Here is a 20,311-nt window from a genome sequence, read left to right as displayed (position 1 = left end):
TAGTAGGTATTATTATCATTATTTTATAGATTAAAAAAAAAGTTCAACAACTTACCAAAGGCTACAAAGCTGGTAAATGAAAGAGCTGAGATTTGGATCTGGGTTTGCCAACTCCAAAACCAGTGATCTGATCTATTTATAGTATACTACCTCCCTCAGGAAGAATTTCAGTTTTGTAAGTGAGAACATTTTCCTGAGGCTCTAAATCTTAGAAGGAATTTATTATATGGATGTTCATGGAAGAACTACTGACCCACGATTAATAATGGAGGTCTGAGGAAGAACTCTGTAATAATTCACTGAGGCCTGATATACTGAGTTCTAGAGGGATCTGGAAAAGACTGGCCATGGCCACTGCCCTCTGAGAACTTTGCCCAAGTGGGGAGAAGAGATGAGCACAAAGGGGACCAAAATATGCATAAGTTACATGGGGCCAGATGTAAACTCTCATGGGCAGATCAAGGCTCAGAAAGGTGGCCACAGAGGGGGACATGCTATGTCTTCCCTGACATTGGGCTACCCATAATTTAGAGTTCAGAGTCTGCTCTGGAAAGCCCTACCCTGCCCATGTTCCCAACTGTGTGAAATACTAGCCCTGCCAAACCTAGACCCTGCCCCGCTCCCTGATGAAATGTGCCCTCACTCTGAGAAAGGCCCTCACACTCTTTTTATAAATCAATAGATCTCATAGGTAAATCTGACAGACTGTGAAGAAATTGCAAAGAAATTGTCTAGGTAAGAGGCAGAGTGGGTAACCCCCACAAAGCAAAAGAAAAATGTTCCCCGCCCACATGGAAAAAGCAGAACCACTCTCTACTATTTCCTGACCTGCTCCTATATTCCACCAGATCTATTCTAAGACAAATGTCTCAGGGAGGCCAACCTGTTAATCCATTAGCAACACTGGCATCTAATGCAGAGGTGGTTTATTGGCTCTATCTTTGAGGTTTTCCTGAGAGGAGGAAGAGAAATGCCAGGGCTTGGATAACACAGCAGGTCTGGGCTCTGAGGCACCAGGAATATACTGAGAGGGCCAGGTGGCTACATTGGACAGAATTTCAAGGCCACAAAAGTAAAGCCCAGAGACCTAACAACTCACCTCTGCCTGCTTCTATGCTTCTACTATGATTTCAACACACAAATTTGAAAAGGGAACATTTTATAAGTATATTATAAACCTACATTATTAGAGTTTCAGAATGGCAGAATATAGAAAGGACCATAGGAACCAATATACAGATCAAAGAATGAGGTGAATGAAGGTGCATGGAGGTAAATTTGGCTTGCCCAAGTCACTTGACTGGTGAGGGTCAGGCCTAGCTTTCCCTGACTCCAGGAAGCCAGAGACAGATGGCCCTTCTCTGACGCAAGATAATCAATTATTTATTTGTTTGCTGCAGGCTGTAAACTGAATGTTCCTTGAGAAATAGAATCATTCATTAAATTATTCAACAAACATCTATTGTACTTGGCAGGATCATGGAGGCAGGGAAATAAACAAGTAACAACTCAACAAGGGGGCTCTGAGTATATAGTAGACATAAAACATTTTGGCACACCGTTTGGCACATAGTAAGTGCTCAATAAATGGTGGCTTCTACAGAAGTATCCTTCTAGCAAGATATAAATAAGGAGGAAGAGGTGTACAAGGGGCAGATCATGACCAAACTCACAAAATATGCTGAGAAGCTGGATTAGTCCTGCAAGTGATGGGGAGCTGATATAGAACTTAAAGCACAAGAATGACCTGATCTGACTTTAGGAAGGTCACTATAGCAAAACTTTGCAGGATGAGGTTAAGGAGATCAGTTATGCAGCTCTCCAGAGAGTCAGAGAGAATTGTGGTGCAAATGAAGCTGGGGATGGATGGTAGGGAAAGTTTCGAGAAGGTTCAATTCCAGAGGATAGATGGGAGAGATGGAGATCAGAGAGAGGGGAGAGACAAGGTGACCCTTGGCCTGGGTTCTGGGAACATATATGGTAACCTTTACCAGGATACCCTCCCCAGTTGCAATTTTCTGGGAGAAGAAAATGCGGTCAATTTAATGGAAGTTATTTTGGATACCTACGGAATATCCAAAGGGGAGAGATCTCAGAGATATCTGTATTTTCAATTCTAATTCAGAAGAAGGGTCTGAGATTGAGGAACTAATATGGAGACATCAACCTATTGGTGAGAGCCAAAGCAGTCAGGCTAGACAAAATGTAGTCACTTGACTAACATTAACACCATACTATTTGCTCGGCATTGTGATAGGACTAAAGCAGAAAATAAGAAAGAGAAGGTCCCCACTCTCAAAGAGATTACCTTCTGATGAGAGGAGCCAGAACACACACACACACACACACACACACACAAAATTAAAATATTAGCTAGAGAGGAAAGGATTCGATTAGAGTGTGATATGAAAAGTAACTAGATATGTAGTTCCTTTGTCTTTGCCCAAGTAAGGGTGTGGGGAACAAAAGAGGGGTCTGAAGGCAATATGCAGGGACCCACACTTGTGGGTCAACCACAGAAAGGGAGACCCAAGCCCAAAGAGGTCAGTGAGTGCCCAACTTCAAACATGTTATATGAACTAGTACATCTTGACTCCTGGTCTATACTCCCATTTGGAGACTGCTATGGTTTGATGTGATTTGCCTCTCAAGTGCAGATGCGTTTAGAAGCTTGGTCTCCAGCATGGTGATATGAGAAGTGGCAGGACCTTTAAGAGGTAGGGCCTAATGGAAGGTGATTTGGTCTTTGTGGGGGAACTGCCCCAGGAAGGGATTAATGTAGCTTTCATCTTGACATAGGGCAAAGGACAGATAGCTGATTATCAAAGAAAAGGAAATGGGTAGGCAGCACTTCACCCTCTGAGGGAGGGAAAGGATAGTACTTTTCAAGCAATCACCCCCTGGATGGCTTTCTTCCTGCCTTTTGGTCACATAGGCACGAGAAGAATGGAAACCTAAAATCTATAAAGGGACAAGATAACCCCACTCCCTTGGGCACCAGCTCTGGGCCCCCCAACCTCTGGAGGAGTCTGTGACTGTCTCTCTTTGTTCTGTTTCTTAAGTAAAATTTACTCTTTGCTCTTGCCTCAGCATTTCTCAGGTGTGTAATCTTCAACACTGGGGGAATGAGGACCTGATAAAACACAAAGACTGGTCCCTTCCCACTCTATGGCTTTCTATTTTGCCATGTAATCTCTCCTACATGTGTTCCACACTGATGCCATCTGCCATGAGGTCCTCACCAGAGCTGAACTGAGGCTGGTGCCATGCCCTTGGACCTCCCAAACTGTGAGCTACATGAATCTCTTTTCTTTATACATTACTTAGTTTCAGGTATTATGTTACAGTAATGGAGAAATGACTAATACAGAGATCATGTGACCACCTCCAAATTAGAACCTTCAACTGATGCTCCTGGTTATTTCATTCAGTAACTGTGGCTGTACTGAGCCCAGCACTAGATGCTGGGGATACTGAACAAGACTATCAAAGTCCCTGCCCTCAGAAAAGTCACATTTTAATAGGAAAAAACACACAAGCACACATATATACACTCTCCCTACACACCCTGCAAGTAAACAGATCTCTAAGTAAAACAATCACAAATTGTGCTAGGTGCTGTGAAAACTATGAACAAGAGGCTAAGAATAACAGTGGGTGACTACTTTAGATAGGACAGTCAGAGAAAAAAAGCCTCTCTGGGGATGAGTCCTAGGATTAATGTGGAAAGGATGATGATGGAGGCCTTCCAGGCAGAGGGAAGTGTGTATGAACAGCCATGGATGCAGGAAAGAGCTAGATGTGCTTGAGAAACTGAAAAGCAACCAGGGAGGGCAAAAGACAGGGCTAGAGAAAAAGAAGTGATGATGCTGGAATTATAAACAGAATCATATCACTCAAGACCCTGTTGGCTGCAGACAAATGTTTGGATCTAATTGTGCAGACAATGGCAAGCCACTTAAGGATTTCTTCAGGCCAGGCGTAACCTGAGCTGATTTTAGTCTTCAGGAATTTCTGGGATGGGGGGCTTTCTCTTTCTGAGCATGCAGTGCCTTGAGGCCACCCCTCCAATAGCAGTGTGGTAGTCCTTTTTCCCACCCACAATTAAGGTCAGGCCTCCATCTGCAGAGCAATTTCTCCTGGTTGGAGATCCTGCCTGGCCTAAGTGCTTCCCAAAAAGCCCCATGAACTCACTAAAATGTTTCCAATAGACTTTGCAAGAGTACTGGGAGAATGGATGCTTTTGTAAAAGGACGCAAAATAATAAAACAAAACAACCACTCCCTCATTTCTGATGGAAATTTCTTGTTTTCTCCTCCACTGCTTTCCATTAGTCCATGGCCTGAGTAATTAATTATCTTTGCTCTTTACTCTGCCTCCATTTATTTTCCAAAACACCATGAACATGTGTATGTGACTATGAACAATAACAAAGGACTATAAATTCTTATTGATCCCAGAAGGTTGGGAATTCTAAACAATAAAAATATGTCCTCTGACAGCTTCTCTCCAAAGACATTTTAGAGACACAAAAGAGCTTTGTTAAAACAACAAATGAGCTCCTGGGACACTGTGGGCCTCCTGGTGGGCTCCAGGCCACCAGGTAGTGATGCAATAGGCAACTGTAGACACAAAGTTGGAAAGACCTCCCTGCTACCCTTGCCTGGGCTGGCTTCCTCATTTCTCAGTCCACATCTTGACTGCATCAAGCCCAGTTTACTATATAGCTTTCAGCCACTATTGTTTTCGGGAGCCAGAATTCTCAGCCTAAAGAGAATGTCCCCTTTGTCCTCCATCCATGATTTAATTTACATTCTCCTGAAGGCTCTGTTCATTTTGTTTTCAAGCTAAGAAGTCTCACAATTGTGCTTAGACCCTGAATTTGAATTTCCCTGTGTTTCTGCTGTTTGGAAATTTGCCTAGGTCAGTCACTGGGCAGTCTTGGGATTCAGTTTTACCTTAGAGAAAACCTTTATTGTTCATGATTTCTTATATTTCTAACTACTGTCATATTTTCCCCCTCGATTTCTATGTTTTTGTCTTTCAGAATCTACATACGTGTGTGACAATACACACATACAGATATGTACACAACACCTTTTCTCTTAATAATCATTAAAGTTTTCACTATCTTTTCCAACTTTATTGCATTTCTAGGGATATAGCCCTCCTTCATATCCCAGATTTTGGAGGGGACTCTTAGCTGCATTTTCTTCTACCTTTATCATTCAGATGCACCATTCCCAGCATTCCTTTGGTCTTTCAATACCATGATACATAAGACAATGCGCACATCTAACTTCTAGGTCTTTTTCTGTCTTTGTTCCTACCTAAAAACTTGTATGTAAAGCTTACTAGAATATTAGTAGCCCAAATTTGACCACGAATTAATACAAATGCAAATAAATGCCCATTTCTAATAAAAAGCATGTAGTCAACTGCTTAGGAGACACAAAGAAAACAACTGTTCTTTTGCTCTTTGGACAATCTTGAGGGGGAAACAGATTGTTGTTAGCATAATATGGCTTACCTGAATGTATTATAATCCAAAATCTTTGTGTGTCTACAATCAGCAGCAGCAAATACCTGCTTGATCTCTCTTGATTTTGATTCTACATCTTTCAGCTTTTGTAGGGCAAATTTGATGCTGCTAAATGGAAACTAGAAGAGGGAAATAAAAGGAAAGACATATTTAAATATACCTGAAATTTCAGGAGCCCAATATTTCTGATGGCAGCAAAAAGACTTGTACATGGTGAACCCAAATTTAGCTAGACATGGCTTTCTATAGAGACCAACACAGAGAAGACATGACTAGATTTGTTATCTCCTGAGTTAAGCCTTTACAACAACAAGTGTCATTAGCCTAGGCCCCAAATCTGAGAGAAATGAGATTAAGAGAGAGCAGGTCACAGAGATCAAAAAACCACCTCTACTTCCACCTTAGCCTCCTCCCTATAACCTTGGACATGGGCCCAGTATTTTGGCAGACCCTAATGCAGAGAATGGGAATTCAAAATTAGAAGTAGACCCTTATTTTCTCCAGATATTTAGAATGCCCCCCACAACCCCCAAAACTTCTGGCTACCAGGCAAGGCACTGATCAGAGCAAAGTTAGTTGTCAAAGATCCATGCAGGCAGTGTAATACTTGTTTAGGAAGCCCAATGTTCCTGTCTCCTACCCTGTGATTAGCCTTTTGACTTAGAATATTTCTTATTCAAGTCAGTAAAGCACAAGGTTATAAATAATTACAGCTAAGAAATCAAAAATGAGAAGATGAAATTTTAGAATAAAAACATTGATGGTAATTTAGTATAAAGCTCCTTCTCTCCTACCACAAAATGATCCAGGTCGTTTGGCACCTACTGCAGGCCCCCCACTCCCTCTCCTTTTTTGCATTTCCTTTCATCTATTTCAATGATAGGATCTATTAGCTTTTTTGAAAAGACTCCTCGGACTGGTATTAAAGAGTATATTAATCTTCCTCTGCTTAGAATGTCCTTGTTAAGAGTAGTTTTAAAATAATGTAATTTTCACTTGAGATGCTGATACTAGATAATGTCCTATCCTGCTTTTATCATTCTGAAAGAAGAAAAGCCCTTTATTCCTTAAAACTATATATGTTGTGACTGAGAGTATAACTCAGTGGTAGAACGCTTGACTAGCATGCCCGAAACCCTGGGTTCAATTTCTAGCATGGGGGGGGGGGGAAGAAAAACTATACCTGTTTTATTAGATACAGATAACCCTTGACTTTCAATGGGGTTATACACCAATAAGCCCATTGTAATTTGGAAACATCACAAGTCAAAAATGCATTGAATATACCTAGCCTCAGCAAATATCCTGGCTTAGTAACACAGTACACTGTAGAGTATGGGTTGTTCCCCTCATGATCACAGAGTTGACTGGGAGCTATGGCTTGTGGCTACTGCCCAGCATTGCTAAGCGAAGATAAGACTGCACAGTACTAGCTCAGGGAAAGAGAAAAATTCAAAATTTGAGGTACAGTCTCTATGGAATGCATATCACTTTTATACCACAGTAAAGTAAAAAAAAAAAAACCCTAAGTTGAACAATCATTAAGTTGGGGACTATCTGTATATTTCATATTAAGGTATAGGTTCACCCTCTGTTTGGAAATAGAACGCTAATTTATAACAGCTACAACAACTGAACTTTCTATAGGCCACATAAAGGTAAGCATGTCATACATCATCATCACATCTAATCTTTCTACCAACTTTATGAAACAAGCATTCTTGTTACTCTTATTTCAAAGAATAAATGAAGCTCAGGAAAGATACATGACTAAGATCTCTCAGTGATTAAGTATGGGGTCTGATTTCCAAGCCAGGTCTGTTGGTCTCCAGAAATTTAACTCCCTAATTATTATTATTGTTTTTTTTTTTTTGTTTTTTTTTGTTTTTTTTTTTTTTTTGCAGTGCTGGGAATCGAACCCAGGGCCTTGTGCTTGCAAGGCAAGAACTCTACCAACTGAGCTATCTCCCCAGCCCTAACTCCCTAATTATTGAGTTTCTCACCCGAGTTCAGTGTTTTAATACAGCTGCTGGTTCATGCTTTAATGATAACCCAAACCTAGTACTACAAATGGAGAGATGGTGTGGCAGCCATGCAGAGTGCAGCTCAGGCCTCCTATCAAGAGAGACCCTGTGGAGAAGAGCATTGCAAGGCAACAGCCTCCAGCTGCCACAACTTCTAGATCTACACACAGTCCAAATATAATGTCCCTAATGACACCACATTCTCCCTTGGCTGCCTCACTCAATAATGGAGCACAGCACAGGGAGTACAGCTGGGCCACTGCTGTACTGACTCTGGGTGTCTCGGGTGGGCAGTCTTTGCTCTTGGCTCTTTCTCTGCCTGGTTGAGACATTCTTGAAGCTGCAAAGCCCAGATGAGGTTCTTTCCATCCACTCCTCCTTCCTTGCCCTCTCCCTCCATGGGGATCTGACCTGAATTCTGGTCTGCAGACCCCCTGCCTCCTTCTGCTCCTTCTTTGTCCTTCAGAGGACTTTCCCCCAATACACCTCTTGTGTTTCTATCTCTGTCTTGGCATCTGCTTCTCAGAAGTCCCAAACTGGTATAGAAGATGTGATGCCCATGTATCATATGTATCATATGGAGAGACTGATTCTAGCAACTTAATCTTGAGCATTTTATATGTAAATGAGACAAAACTGGTACTGTAGCATATAATGGCACGTAAATATTGTTACATAACAGGTGAGCTTTTAAAATAAAAAATTTCCAGATAGATTTGTCAATATTAGGCAATGATTCCCAAATACACGTTTGCACACTCAACAAGCTCACATTCAAAATTAAGATTTTTCCCAAATGTCATTTTTACTGAACAGAACTGCCATAATAGCACTTTTAGGAACAGTACCCACCTGCCACCTTAATTCAAATTAAAAAAAAAAACAAAAAAAAAAACAAAAAAAAAACACTTTTTGAGCTCACTATGGCCAATTCCTCCTTAAATTCTTTTTTAGGCCTCAGGTGGCCACAGTTATAGGAAGTTGCAACCCCAGCAGCTATTGAGTTCCCTTGGGGTTTCTGTTTGTTCCGGTCTTGGCCTTATCTGTTGGTCTGTGCCAATTAACTGGGATGGCACAGTGTATATAGCACCAGATTGTCTTCCTTTCCTATACTTGTTGAATTTTTTTCTGCAAACATTGTTAGTGTCAGCAGAAAACCCAGGAAACTTGATTCAACTCTGGGCCTGCCTCCTGCCTGTTCCTGGAATCCGTGATGCTGGGCAGTGGAGAGCCAAGCGTGTAAACAGAGGAGACAAGGACCTGGCCTCTGTGATGGGACGTGTGGCCAAGTTGCACGGATCCATTATTCATGCCCACATGTGTGAATGCACAATGTAAAACAGTGGCAAGATGAAGAAGAAAAGCCCCTAGAGAAAGAAAAACACACATTGCAGAGGGCTGAGAGGCAAGTGAAGAATTATACAAAATAAATTCACCCTGTCTATATTATTCTCCATGTAGTTTAAGGTGTACTCATCAGCATTGAGCAAAAGAAATATGTAACCATTCACGTTCAGTTTGGCTCCAACATACAGCTCCTCAGACGTTATATATTCTGATGGTTCACTTTTAAAGATATCTTGTCCAGGCCTCTTAACACGAAGTCTTTTCAAAAACATCCCACCAGTGAGCCCTATAGAAAGAGAGAAAAGTTCATGGGTAGCCTTTATTCTTAAAAGAACCATGTGGTTTGCCTTTAGAGTTGCTTCATCCTCAAACGCAGACTGTACAACTTACCTGTGAATTCATATTGCCTATTATTCTCAGACTTAAGGGAGGAATGAGGCAGTGGGCAAAGAAATAAGACTTCCTAGGCGAGTGTGTTAAAGAAAAACATGGCATGGTATTCTAATCTTTTGCTTCTTTCTTTCCCCCTTCCTAATCAAATAAACACTTAGCAAAGACCTGCGACATATACATGCCTGCAGCATACTGGGAGGAGGTTACTCATCTTTGAAGAACATTTGAATAGCACCGATTAGAAAATTTCTCACTTGTGCTTATTTCTACTTATTTGTCTCACACTTAATCTGACATGCGGATCAAGGGTAAATTGCCTCACCTCTACGAAGGAGATCACTGAGGATTTGAAGATAACTACGGGGGTTCCTTTAACTTTTTTATATATTTTTAAATTTTATTTCAAAGTGCTAGGGATGGAATCCAGGGCCTCAAGTGTGCTGGGCGAACACTCTACCACTATATCCCCAGCCCCCTAACTCTTTTTTTCCTACAGGTAAAATATCTTTGCTTCTTTGAGTAATTCATCATGTGTCTTACTTCCCAGAATTCTCAACAACTCATCTGTTTTCTTCTGGGCATCGGTTTTTGACTTCTTGGAAAGTAGCAAGCAGAGTTGAACAGGAAATTCTAGAACCTTCTGATGCAGAACTGAAATCTACAGACCTATAAATACAATCCGAGACCAAATGAGATTCTGCGCTCAGTTTCATCACTAGTACATCACTATCAGCTCCTCCTACCACACTGAGACACCATAGGTGGTGTAAAGACACAGGCTTTGAAGCCAAATAGAGCAGCATCACATCCTGGTTAGGTCACTTGCCTGCTAGATAATCTTTAAGAGTTATTTAACCTCTCTGAACTTCTATGAATTCTCATTGGTAGAATGGGAATAAAATTTGTGGGGGGCCAGCAAAATGTACCTCTTAAATTACCTATTGTGGGGAACATGACTGGCAGAAGGCCCCAGCTGTCATGTTCTGAAATCCATCCTCAAGTATAAGCCAAGGTCATGCTTCCCATGGGCTGCTGCCAACAAATGACTGTGCAAGGCAGAGATGCTAAGATTGGCCCATTCCTGCAAAGACATGGGCTCTTCCAACGAGCAGCTTTGGCTCAGCCTAGCAGAAATCTTCTTAGAATTCCACTGCAGTCAAAACCTCCCCCTTTCTTTTTTCCCTCTGTCCTTTACCAGAGTCAAAACTGCACTGCAGTCTGATGGCTCTCCCAGTATCCTCTGGCTCCCTCCAAGTTTTTCCTCACCAGCATTTCCCCTAAATAAATCTCTTGCAGATTTAATATTGTCTCAGCATTTGTTTCTTGAAGAACCTAATGTACTATAACAAAACTGAACCTCTTAAGAGTTCTTGTAAGGACAACAGCAGGTACTGAGTGATGACCACTACTATTATAAGTTTTTCAATGACTACCATCACCCTTTCTGGTTTACACATGCTGCAATTTGCTTGGCCACATCTTCCCCACTCCAGATGTGTACAGTTGATTTTTTTGACTATTTGGAGTATGAATTATATTCATCCCTATTCAATTTCATATTTTAAGATTTTGTACTACTGAAGTCACTGTGGAGTCTTGATTTAGTTTTACAAATCATTCATTATTCATTGGTGTGCTAAGGGCTCATACCAGCTTACGGGAGCCTATTGTTGAATTTTCAAAGATTTTGAAAGCTGGTTTTAAACTGTTGGTTTCTTAAAACTGGATATGATTGGGGTATTCACATTAAGGAAACTGACAAACAGTACAAATCAGGACTTTTCAATTTTTTTTCGAAGAGCCAGTTAACCAGCACACCACTGATTATTCTTCCCAAATGTGTGTTTTTTCAGCACAGACAAAAGATGTAAACATGTTGAGACAAAAAAGAGTCCTACAGTTTCATAGTTTGGTAAATCAACAGCTCACCTCAGCAATGGCCATGGGATCAGCACAGTGTGGAGAACATCCCATTGGCCTGAGTGCTAGAACCTTGGCAATAGCGTTAACAGACAGAAGGGCCAGAGAAAGATGGATCCTGAAGACTAAATTTATATATCTGGAATTCTTGTCATAGAGTCAAGCAAAAATCTGTTAAGCAGAAGTATCAAGAATACACACTTTCTCTTGCCTTGCTGGCTGAGAGTGACACTGGCAGCAGCCAGACTTTGATTTTGAAGCCCTTGGGCTCCACAGAACTACCTCATGAGAAAGAGGGAATAGTGGCAAAAGGGATTTATCCCAGGTCCCCCATCCCTGAGACAACCACAACTGTTCCTTGTTCATTATTTTGTATATTTAGATTCCCATTAAGACATTTTTCCAAAAGAAATCTAGTGATTTTTTAAAAACCCACTATCAGACATCATCTAAGCTACAAAATCAGATCATATTCCCTAATCTTCAAAATGAAGAGGCAGTTCAATGTTTTTAGGAAAATACTATGAGAGTATGTCCCTTACCTGAATTCCTCTCTATAGGTTCAAACACTGAAAGTGTGTCATCGCTGAGAAAATATGAAATAATAAACATCCTGTCCACATCAGCACATTGGTCTGTGATTAGTTTTGCAAAAAAACGGAGTATATTGCTTATACCGCCATAGCTAAATAGAAGAGAAATAAGAGAGCATTATAAGTAATCTTCTACATATCATGTATGTTAAGGAAAAAAAAAAAAGGAAAAAAAGGCCAGCAAGAGGCATGCTATGATTTTAAAAATAGGTTAAGCTTTCCAAACTGAGAGTCCAACCATCTTATTAAGGCTCTCAATCTAAATACAGAGGGATTTCCTCAGTATATTAAAATATATCTTGTTCATTACATGTCCTAGGTAGCACATTGGGAAAATGGATCCAACACAAATGTCATAAACATACTGCTTAAACCAATCACATTCATCAATTGTTCTCTAATGACAAGCCTGGCACCAATCACAATAATCATGTCAGACAGAAGGACAAGCACCTGACTCCATGGCCTGATCCAATCCAGAAGGTATGCTCAGCCCATGCCTGGGACTACCTTCTCTTTTTACCACCCACTGTCTCACATCCATGCCTTTCTGTCTTGTAGTTCATATCCTCACCCCTCTCTGACTCACTCCCCCAGCTCCCCAGTATCGCTCCCAATTCCCTTCAGGGGAAAAATTAACTTTTCCCTTTCAAATGCTGTAACAAATATTGCACTCATGCCTCTTCTTTTTTATAGCACTTATCACCTGTATTGCAAGTAGCCATTGCAGGTCTATTTTCCAAGGGGAAGTCATGTGTCCTATTAATGACTACCTAATAATAGCACTTTTTACATTATAAGTATATACTATACTCAATAAATGGTTGAAGAAAGTTATACCCATACAGACTGGAGGTTGATAGAATAAGAGGCTGAACATGGGATTGAACTGTAGAATTAAAAGTTCTCAGAGGTGATTTCTTGGTCACTGAAGAAATTAATTTATGGTCTCTAAGCAGAAGCATGTCTGCACATCTCTGTTACTGAAAGGTGGACCTTGTAATAAATAATAAGCCTTGGGGAGATTTTGAAAATCGAAGTCACCACCTGAAGGAGCAAAAAATCAAATCATGCCTTTGTCATTTCCCTGTCATGGCTCTCATCAGAGTGGTCCTTTCTAGAAGATTCTCCTATGCTGAAACACACTTTTTGTAGTCACAGTGATTAAAAAGCATAATGATATTGGTTCACAGAGGCAGAAGGTGCTTTTCTCTATGCCTTTCATGAATTATCCAAGAACCTGGGTTGAGAAAGCATGGAGCCAAGATTCTCAGCTTGAGGTCTCAAGTGAGACAGAGTGCAGCAGTTTGTAAGGCTAGCTCCAAGGAAGCCTGGGCAAAACCGCCCAAAGGCCATAGCCATTTTCTTAGTGCCCAGTTCTCAGGCTTCAGGAGGACCTCACATAGTACTGGGGCCAGCTACACTATGTCAACCATCTTCTCTGGTACATAATTGGACTTCTAAGTAACAAATAGATTCAGCAGCCCCCTCTCATGAAAGACCCATAACTTTTCAGATGCCTAAAATATCATTCAAATGAGGTGTAATTACCGGGCATATGAATACTACTGTTAATGTAACTTCATAGTACTTACATACATTTACAAGTATATATGTTAAATGTGGACTTTTCAACATGCCCTGATTTCACCTAATTCTAGCATTCTGGAGAGCTCATCAATTGAGAATACAATCTCAAGGAAATCTTAAGACTAGAGGTTCACAAAGTTTATTGTGTAGAAAAGTCACCTGGGGAGCTTGTTAAGTATGTAAAATCCAGAGTCCCATCCCCAGGGATATGAACTCAGCAGTAGCCAGCTGACTTTAGAAACCTGCATTATTAGTAAGCACCCCAGGAGATTCTCATGAGGTGGTCCCCAGAGCACACTGTAAGAAACATTGCAAGAGTCTTCATACACTTCCTTGACCAAGAAGCTAATTATCAAACTTCTCTGAACATTATTTATCACAATGTTCTGCCTTGCCAGATAATCTTCTACTCATACCCAATTTAGATTTGCACTTGTGTTTATTCCCATTGTTGCAATATATATATATATATATAAATTCCTAGATACAGGAGCCATGTCTTAACTTTTTCTATATAACAGTTTTCTATAATCACTGCCTTGAATTTGTCTCCCATTTCTTTTAAATCCACTTCCATTAGTGTTGCTCTATCTAAACTGTTCTTACAGAGGCTAAAAATGACCTTCACAATGCCAATTCCAATGCCTAATTTTTTCTTTGTCCACATCTCACTTGACCAATCAGCAGCAATTGACACAAATGACCATTTCTTCTTCCACGTTCTTGCTTCACTTGACTTCTGGAATTGTGCATTCTCTTGGGTTTGCTCCTTCCTTCTCTTTGTCCCTTTTCAGTCTCCTTTGCTGGTTCTTCCTTTTTTCCCCCAATCACTTAATTTGGGGTGACCCAAGGTTTATTCATGCACTTCTATGCATCTATTCACCCCCTTAGTGATCTCATTCAGTCTCAAGACTCTGGTACAACTTGGTATCATGACTTGAAATACTATATGCATGCTGATGTCTTCCAAATTTCTATCTGGCTCAGACCTTCCTCCTGTACCCCATCCTCACCATATACCCAACTGCCTATCAATATTTCCACTTGATAGCCAGCAGATACCTCAAACTTAACTTGCTCTAAAACTGAACTTCTGCTTTTGCCCTCAAACTTACTCATCTACAGTTTTCCTATCTCAGTGGCTGGCAACTCCACCCTTCTAGTTACTCAGGACCAAACCCTAAGAGATGACATAAGCTCCTCACTCCTGTTGCACCTCATATCTCATCTGTCAGGAAATCCTACTGGCTCTACCCTCAAAATATTTCCAGAATCCACTATTTAATTTCATCACTTCTACTGCACTCACCCAGATCTGAGTCATCATAACTTTTCTCTGGGACTACTGCAGTAGCCTCATAACTGGTCTTAATTTTACCATGGCCCTCTACAGTATACTCTCAACACTGTGTTGGAGAGATTTTCAATATGCAAGTCAGAACAAGTCACTTCTCTGCTTAAATGTCCCAGGGATTCCCTCCTTCTCACTCAAAGTCAAAAGAGTCCTTATAAGGTTCTCTGTGATCCCATCCCATGACTTCTCTTACCTTATTTCTGTGTATTCTGCCTTTTATTCATCTACTCTATCCAGTCAACCTCCTGGATGGTTCTTGCATATCCCAAGCATGCTTTTTGCTCAGGATCTTTACACTGATGTTTCTTTCTGCCTGGAACACAGTTCCTTCCCTCAGGTCCATCAGAACACACTATTTAAAACTACAACAGGGGGGTGTTCATAAGCCCTATACTCCCAACTTCCCTTTAACTTCTTCATAGAAACTTAATACCTTCTTTACTTTTCCATGGTATTGAATACCTTATATATACTAAATAATGTCCTTATGTATTATTTTTGATTACATACTCCCTGCGGCTAGAGTGAAAGTTTTCTGCAGGCAGGGCTTTGTGTTTGTTTTGTTTACAGAAGTATCATAACTATGGCAAGTACCTAAGTTGGTCTTTGGCACACAGCAGGTGACAGGAAATATTTGTTTATCAAGAAAATGAATGGCTCATCCCGAGCTACACATCTACTAGAAGCCTCAAAAATAGCTAGAGTTGTAGTCTTGTGGTTCAGAAACACATAAAGGCTTATTTTTATTGATGGGAAAGAAAATTAAAGAGAAGGAAAATGTCTGATGGGGACAGCAGATGGACAATACCTGGAAAAAGTAAGAGATTAAGATTAAATCATGAGGGCTGGGGTTGGGCTCAGTGGTAGAGTGCTTTCCTTGCACTGGATTCGAGGCACTGGATTTGATCCTCAGCATCACATAAAAATGCATATATAAAATAAAGGCATTGTGTCCATCTACAACTGAAAATATTTTTAAAAAATATTAAATCACGAATTTTGGATGCTATATAGTCATGAATTGCACAAGTATGGGATAGTAACCTTCCTGGTGGGAAGTCATCTGTCCCTTCTATCCATCTTTAGAACTGGATCAGTTGATGTTTACTCTCTTACTGTATTCGCTTATTCATCCACTCCTTTTTGTGTTTTTTTGGTACTAGGAGTTGAACCCAGAAGCATTTTACCACTGAACTATACCCCAAATCTGTTTTATTTTTTGAGTCAGGGTCTCACTAAGTTTCTAAGGCTGACCTCGAACATACGATCCTCCTGCCTCAGCCTCCCAAGCCACTGGGATTACAGGTGTGTGCTATCACACCTGGCTCCACTCCTTTTATTGGATAAAATATTGATCCACCCCCAAGTATGCAGTCGGCATTGTTCTAACCCTTAAGGAAACAATGAAGCCAGTCCCTGACCTCAAGGAACAATTCTTGGACTGGGAGAGCCCACAAACTACATAAATAAGTAATCTCCACACCATGTGGTAAATACAGCTTTTGCAGTAAGAAAGGTGTACTCCAGAAATCAGATTCAAATTCGAGCTCAAATAAAAATTAGCTGTGTGAGCTTGGGTAAGTTCCAGAGCCTCTCTGAGTCTCAGTTCCCTCAAGTGAAAAATGAGCACAGCAATATTATCTACTTTCCAATATTATCTTACTTTTCCTGTTTTGAGGATTTAATGAGACCAAGTATTATAAAGTAGTTAGTAGATAGTAACCACTAATTGCTTAGTGGTATTACTGAGTAGTAGTAGTATTATTATTAGAGGTATAATCAGCACAATACTGTGGGCACATAGAGAACAAAGTTACTGATTCAGCCCAGAACAGCAATAGTATTCTGGTTCTCCCAAGCCAGAACAGACAATGTAACCAATAGGTCATCACAGTGATGTTTAACCAGATAATAACGATCTCCATGTCTATCAAAAACCTCATAGGATTTAATTTGAAATGATATCCTCCAATGACTCATAGTAGACAGCATTAACCTCATAACAGTAGCTCCCTGTAAATTTGTTCTGATAGCAATATATAAAATCAATACATATCATGAATAATTTCATGTTCCAATTCACATTTTCTTTATTTGTATTAAGAAACTATCTTTGTATGTTTTGTGAGATCATCTTCCTTAAGTTCTCACAGTGTTGAAACCTTGGGTCATTCAAACTCATGCATGAGTCTCCAGCTGAATGTGCCAGTTACTATGGAAACAAGGTCACTGTGTAGGAGGAGTTTGATAGAAGTGTATTCCTAGCACAGAACAAGCAGTGGACAGAAAGAAAAGAAATTAGAGACATTTGTGCCTATACCACCATTCTCTAGCCACAATAGAATGACACAAACATAGAACGCTGTCTGCAGTCAGGGTTCTGTGGGCAAGTTTACACAGAGCAGAGACTAAGTCAACTACCCACAAAAAATTGCTTTACCCCTGGGTTCCAGAAGCAACACCCTAGATAATATTTCATCTTGTTTACTTATAAGAAAACTTCTTTCTCTTTTTACAATAGGGATAATTTTCCTGCCCACCTCCTTTGGGTGGCGACCCTTAAAAACAGCAGTTAGTGAGAAATGTCCATCAAATAGTCCTACCCTGGAACTTCATTGTAAACACTGTTATCAATAAGGGAGGAAGGAGAATAAGTCAGTGTCCCTCTTATGTGATGATCAGTGGTTCTCAAACACTGATGTGCCTCAGAATCCCCTGGAGGGCTTGTGAAAACAGAGTGCTGGGCCCCACCTACAGTTTTCCATCTCAACTGGTCTGAAGGGAGAGGGAAAAGAATTAGCATCTCTAACAAGTATGGGGACCACACTTTGAGTAGCACTGAGTTTAAAACATAAAACCCTAAAGTCCTTAAAAATAAAAGATTATTTCTTGAAAGACAAAAGATATCAAATTACAGAACAGCAAAGGCATACTTTCCAACATTTTATACAAGTCTCAAAAAGATTTCAATCATTTTTACAAATATAGCACAACTATTGTTCTCTCTCCTTCAAATGTTCAACAGCAGCATCTGACTTCATTCAATTTGACCAAATTCGGGGTGCTGTCTCATTTTCTTCTCCTAACCTTACTACACATTCCCTTTATCATTGTGCTCCCCAGGATTTCCTGACCCATTACTTCCCTCGTGCGGGACTGCAGCTTTTAGTCGCATCCTACTGAAGTATCTGCAGCATTTCCCCACCACTATTTCCCTGGATTTCTTCTCCACAGTCTGCTCTCCCTGCAGAAGCAAAAAGTAGCCTTGGGCAGTGCGTAGATTCTACATGCATGACTCAGGAGCAGATTTTACCTCATGTATATTAAGGATACTTTTGAACATCCATCTTTTCAAATTATATTCAGCCACATGAGCAACCTATTATTACTAAACTTAACCAAACCTCTCAAATCAAAACAACAACATTAATTGCCAAAATAACATTTTGAAAAACACTTATATATCTTTGAAATCTCTATAACAGGGGTTGGGCAAACCACAGTCCATGGGCCACTTCCAGCTCGCCACCTGTGTTTATATGGTCTTCGAGCTAAGAGTGGTTTTTAGATTTTTAAATGGTTGAAAAAAACAAAAAGAAGAATATTTGGTGATATCTAAAATAGAATGTGAAATTCAAATGTCAGTATTCATAAAAAAATAGTTTTATTGGAGCACAGTCACACGTGTTTACATTGTCTATGGCTGCTTTCATGGCACATCTGGGTGGTAGTGATAGACTGTTTGTCCCACAAAGCCCAAAATATTTACCACTTGACTCTAAGTTTGCTGACCCCCCTCCTCTACATCCTTTCCTAAGGATTATCTTCAGGGGAGGGCAGGCAGGCTGGCAGGCAGGTAGATATTCAAAGGCACCACAGACTGGGGATAGTAGGGTTCCCCAGACGATACAGTAAAATAAGCATTCACATAGGAACCTAGCAATAACTATTAGTTAATCCACTTCAGTGAAAGGCTACAACAATATGTCCTTGGACTTGAAATTCTATGGGCTTTGTGATACCTGTTTCATCATGAAGACTGTGTCATAAACCCCAAACAGATTTGGTAAAGATATTACTAAAATCATGGTTCCCTCAAGTACCTATCTTCTTCCATGAATTTCCTGAAGTTCCTCTGGTAAGGTGTGGGCACCAGGCCGATGCAGGAACGGAGAGAATCCTCTTCAGACCCAAAGCCAGTATAAGGTGGAAATTTCCTTTCTATTTTTGGAGGAGGAGGAGCCTTGCATGAAATGGAGGTAAAGTTCTCTATAACAAAACAAAGGCAAACAAAACATCAATATTTTCTTTTGCCCTGATTATGGCTGTTTTGAAAAGTTTGTTATGATTTCAAGATGAACATGGAGATCTTTGTAGACTATTTTAAACTCTTTCAAACAAAACACGGCAAAATCCTGTGAGTGTAGGTTCCAATCATGTTTACAAAAACCACAGAAGTCACTTAATAATTGTCATTGGTTCAAAAGAAGAAAAAAAAAAGAATCTGTGTCAAATAAGTAAACATTTATCTTTTGTCATCACATCCCCACTTCTGAATATTTTTGTTTTTCCCCTGATTTTCCCAATGATATGAAAATTCAAACTTGAAACTTTATGCCCCATTCCATATTTTAACCTGTAATTTAGCCCTCTCCTATCTTCAATCAACACTCACTAATAAAATTCTTTTACAAACAGAACTGACACTTGACTATTTTACCTTTCCCCTTTCCCAGCCACCAGTTATTCCTCCTAGACTCACTTTTCCAGCCCTCTCCTTTGCCTCCAACAAACTGTAGGACATGACACTTCACTATCTAATTCAAAAACAAACACAAAAGTAAAACCTCTTTCTTCTCATCCACCAGTGCTCCAAGTCACTCTTGTTCCTACCCAAGGAACGAATATAATGTTATTCAAATGGTGAATAAAATATAAAGAAGCAACAAAACAAAGAAAACTTTTTAAATACCCAACTGCTTATTCTCTCAAAGGGAGTGCTAAGTGGTAAATACTGCTGGTTTTCTTATCATATGAGGAAAGAGAGATGGAGAGAAACCTGGGGACATATCTGTAAAAGCCTAGAAACTCTTAGGTACTCATTTATACTGCTGTGCAATCTCCCGAGAAGTTAACTGTGCTTTCCAGAAAAATAACATATTGATCTGATCTGCCCAAGTCACTGTGTTTGCCCCACTACTAATGGCAAAGAAGAAACCAGGATCTTTCCTAAAAACCAAACCACATAACCTACTTTCCATTTCTTTCCCACTTAAGTATGCCATAGGTATTTTGGTTATGAATGATAAGCAAAGATTTCCTATTCTACTGTTGAAATTCTAATAGAAGGAAAATTACTTTTTTTAATGCACACCACCATAATAGAAAATGTGCATCGGTTTTCCATCCAAGACAACCTAATTCTAAAAATGAGTGGTTTTTTTTGTTTTTGTTTTACTGAATTATCAAAACACAAAGGGTTTCAAGCCATTCCTAACTCTGATATGAAAACATTTTCAGTTTTCTCTTTTCCTTAGATTTCCTAGTA

General features: G+C 40.0%; 1 protein-coding gene across 2 annotated transcripts in view; it reads right to left on the bottom strand.

The window, feature by feature from the left end:
* The window catches only part of EFHC2 (EF-hand domain containing 2), a 189,848-nt gene that overhangs the window by 80,456 nt on the left and 89,081 nt on the right, over positions 1 to 20,311 (bottom strand). For both annotated transcript variants that reach the window (XM_079123512.1, XM_079123513.1), the window contains 4 exons: positions 18,867 to 19,032; positions 11,769 to 11,911; positions 9,003 to 9,199; positions 5,531 to 5,661 (listed from right to left, as the gene is read on the bottom strand). In XM_079123512.1, coding sequence (XP_078979638.1) covers positions 5,531 to 5,661; positions 9,003 to 9,199; positions 11,769 to 11,911; positions 18,867 to 19,032 — 637 coding nt within the window. The remainder of the gene's footprint in view (positions 1 to 5,530; positions 5,662 to 9,002; positions 9,200 to 11,768; positions 11,912 to 18,866; positions 19,033 to 20,311) is intronic.

Source organism: Sciurus vulgaris (genome assembly GCF_902686455.1).
Source record: "Sciurus vulgaris genome assembly, chromosome: X".
In the NCBI taxonomy this organism is placed as follows: domain Eukaryota; kingdom Metazoa; phylum Chordata; class Mammalia; order Rodentia; family Sciuridae; genus Sciurus; species Sciurus vulgaris.
Note: the sequence above shows the minus strand (reverse complement) of the source record. Positions and strands in the feature narration are given on the sequence as shown.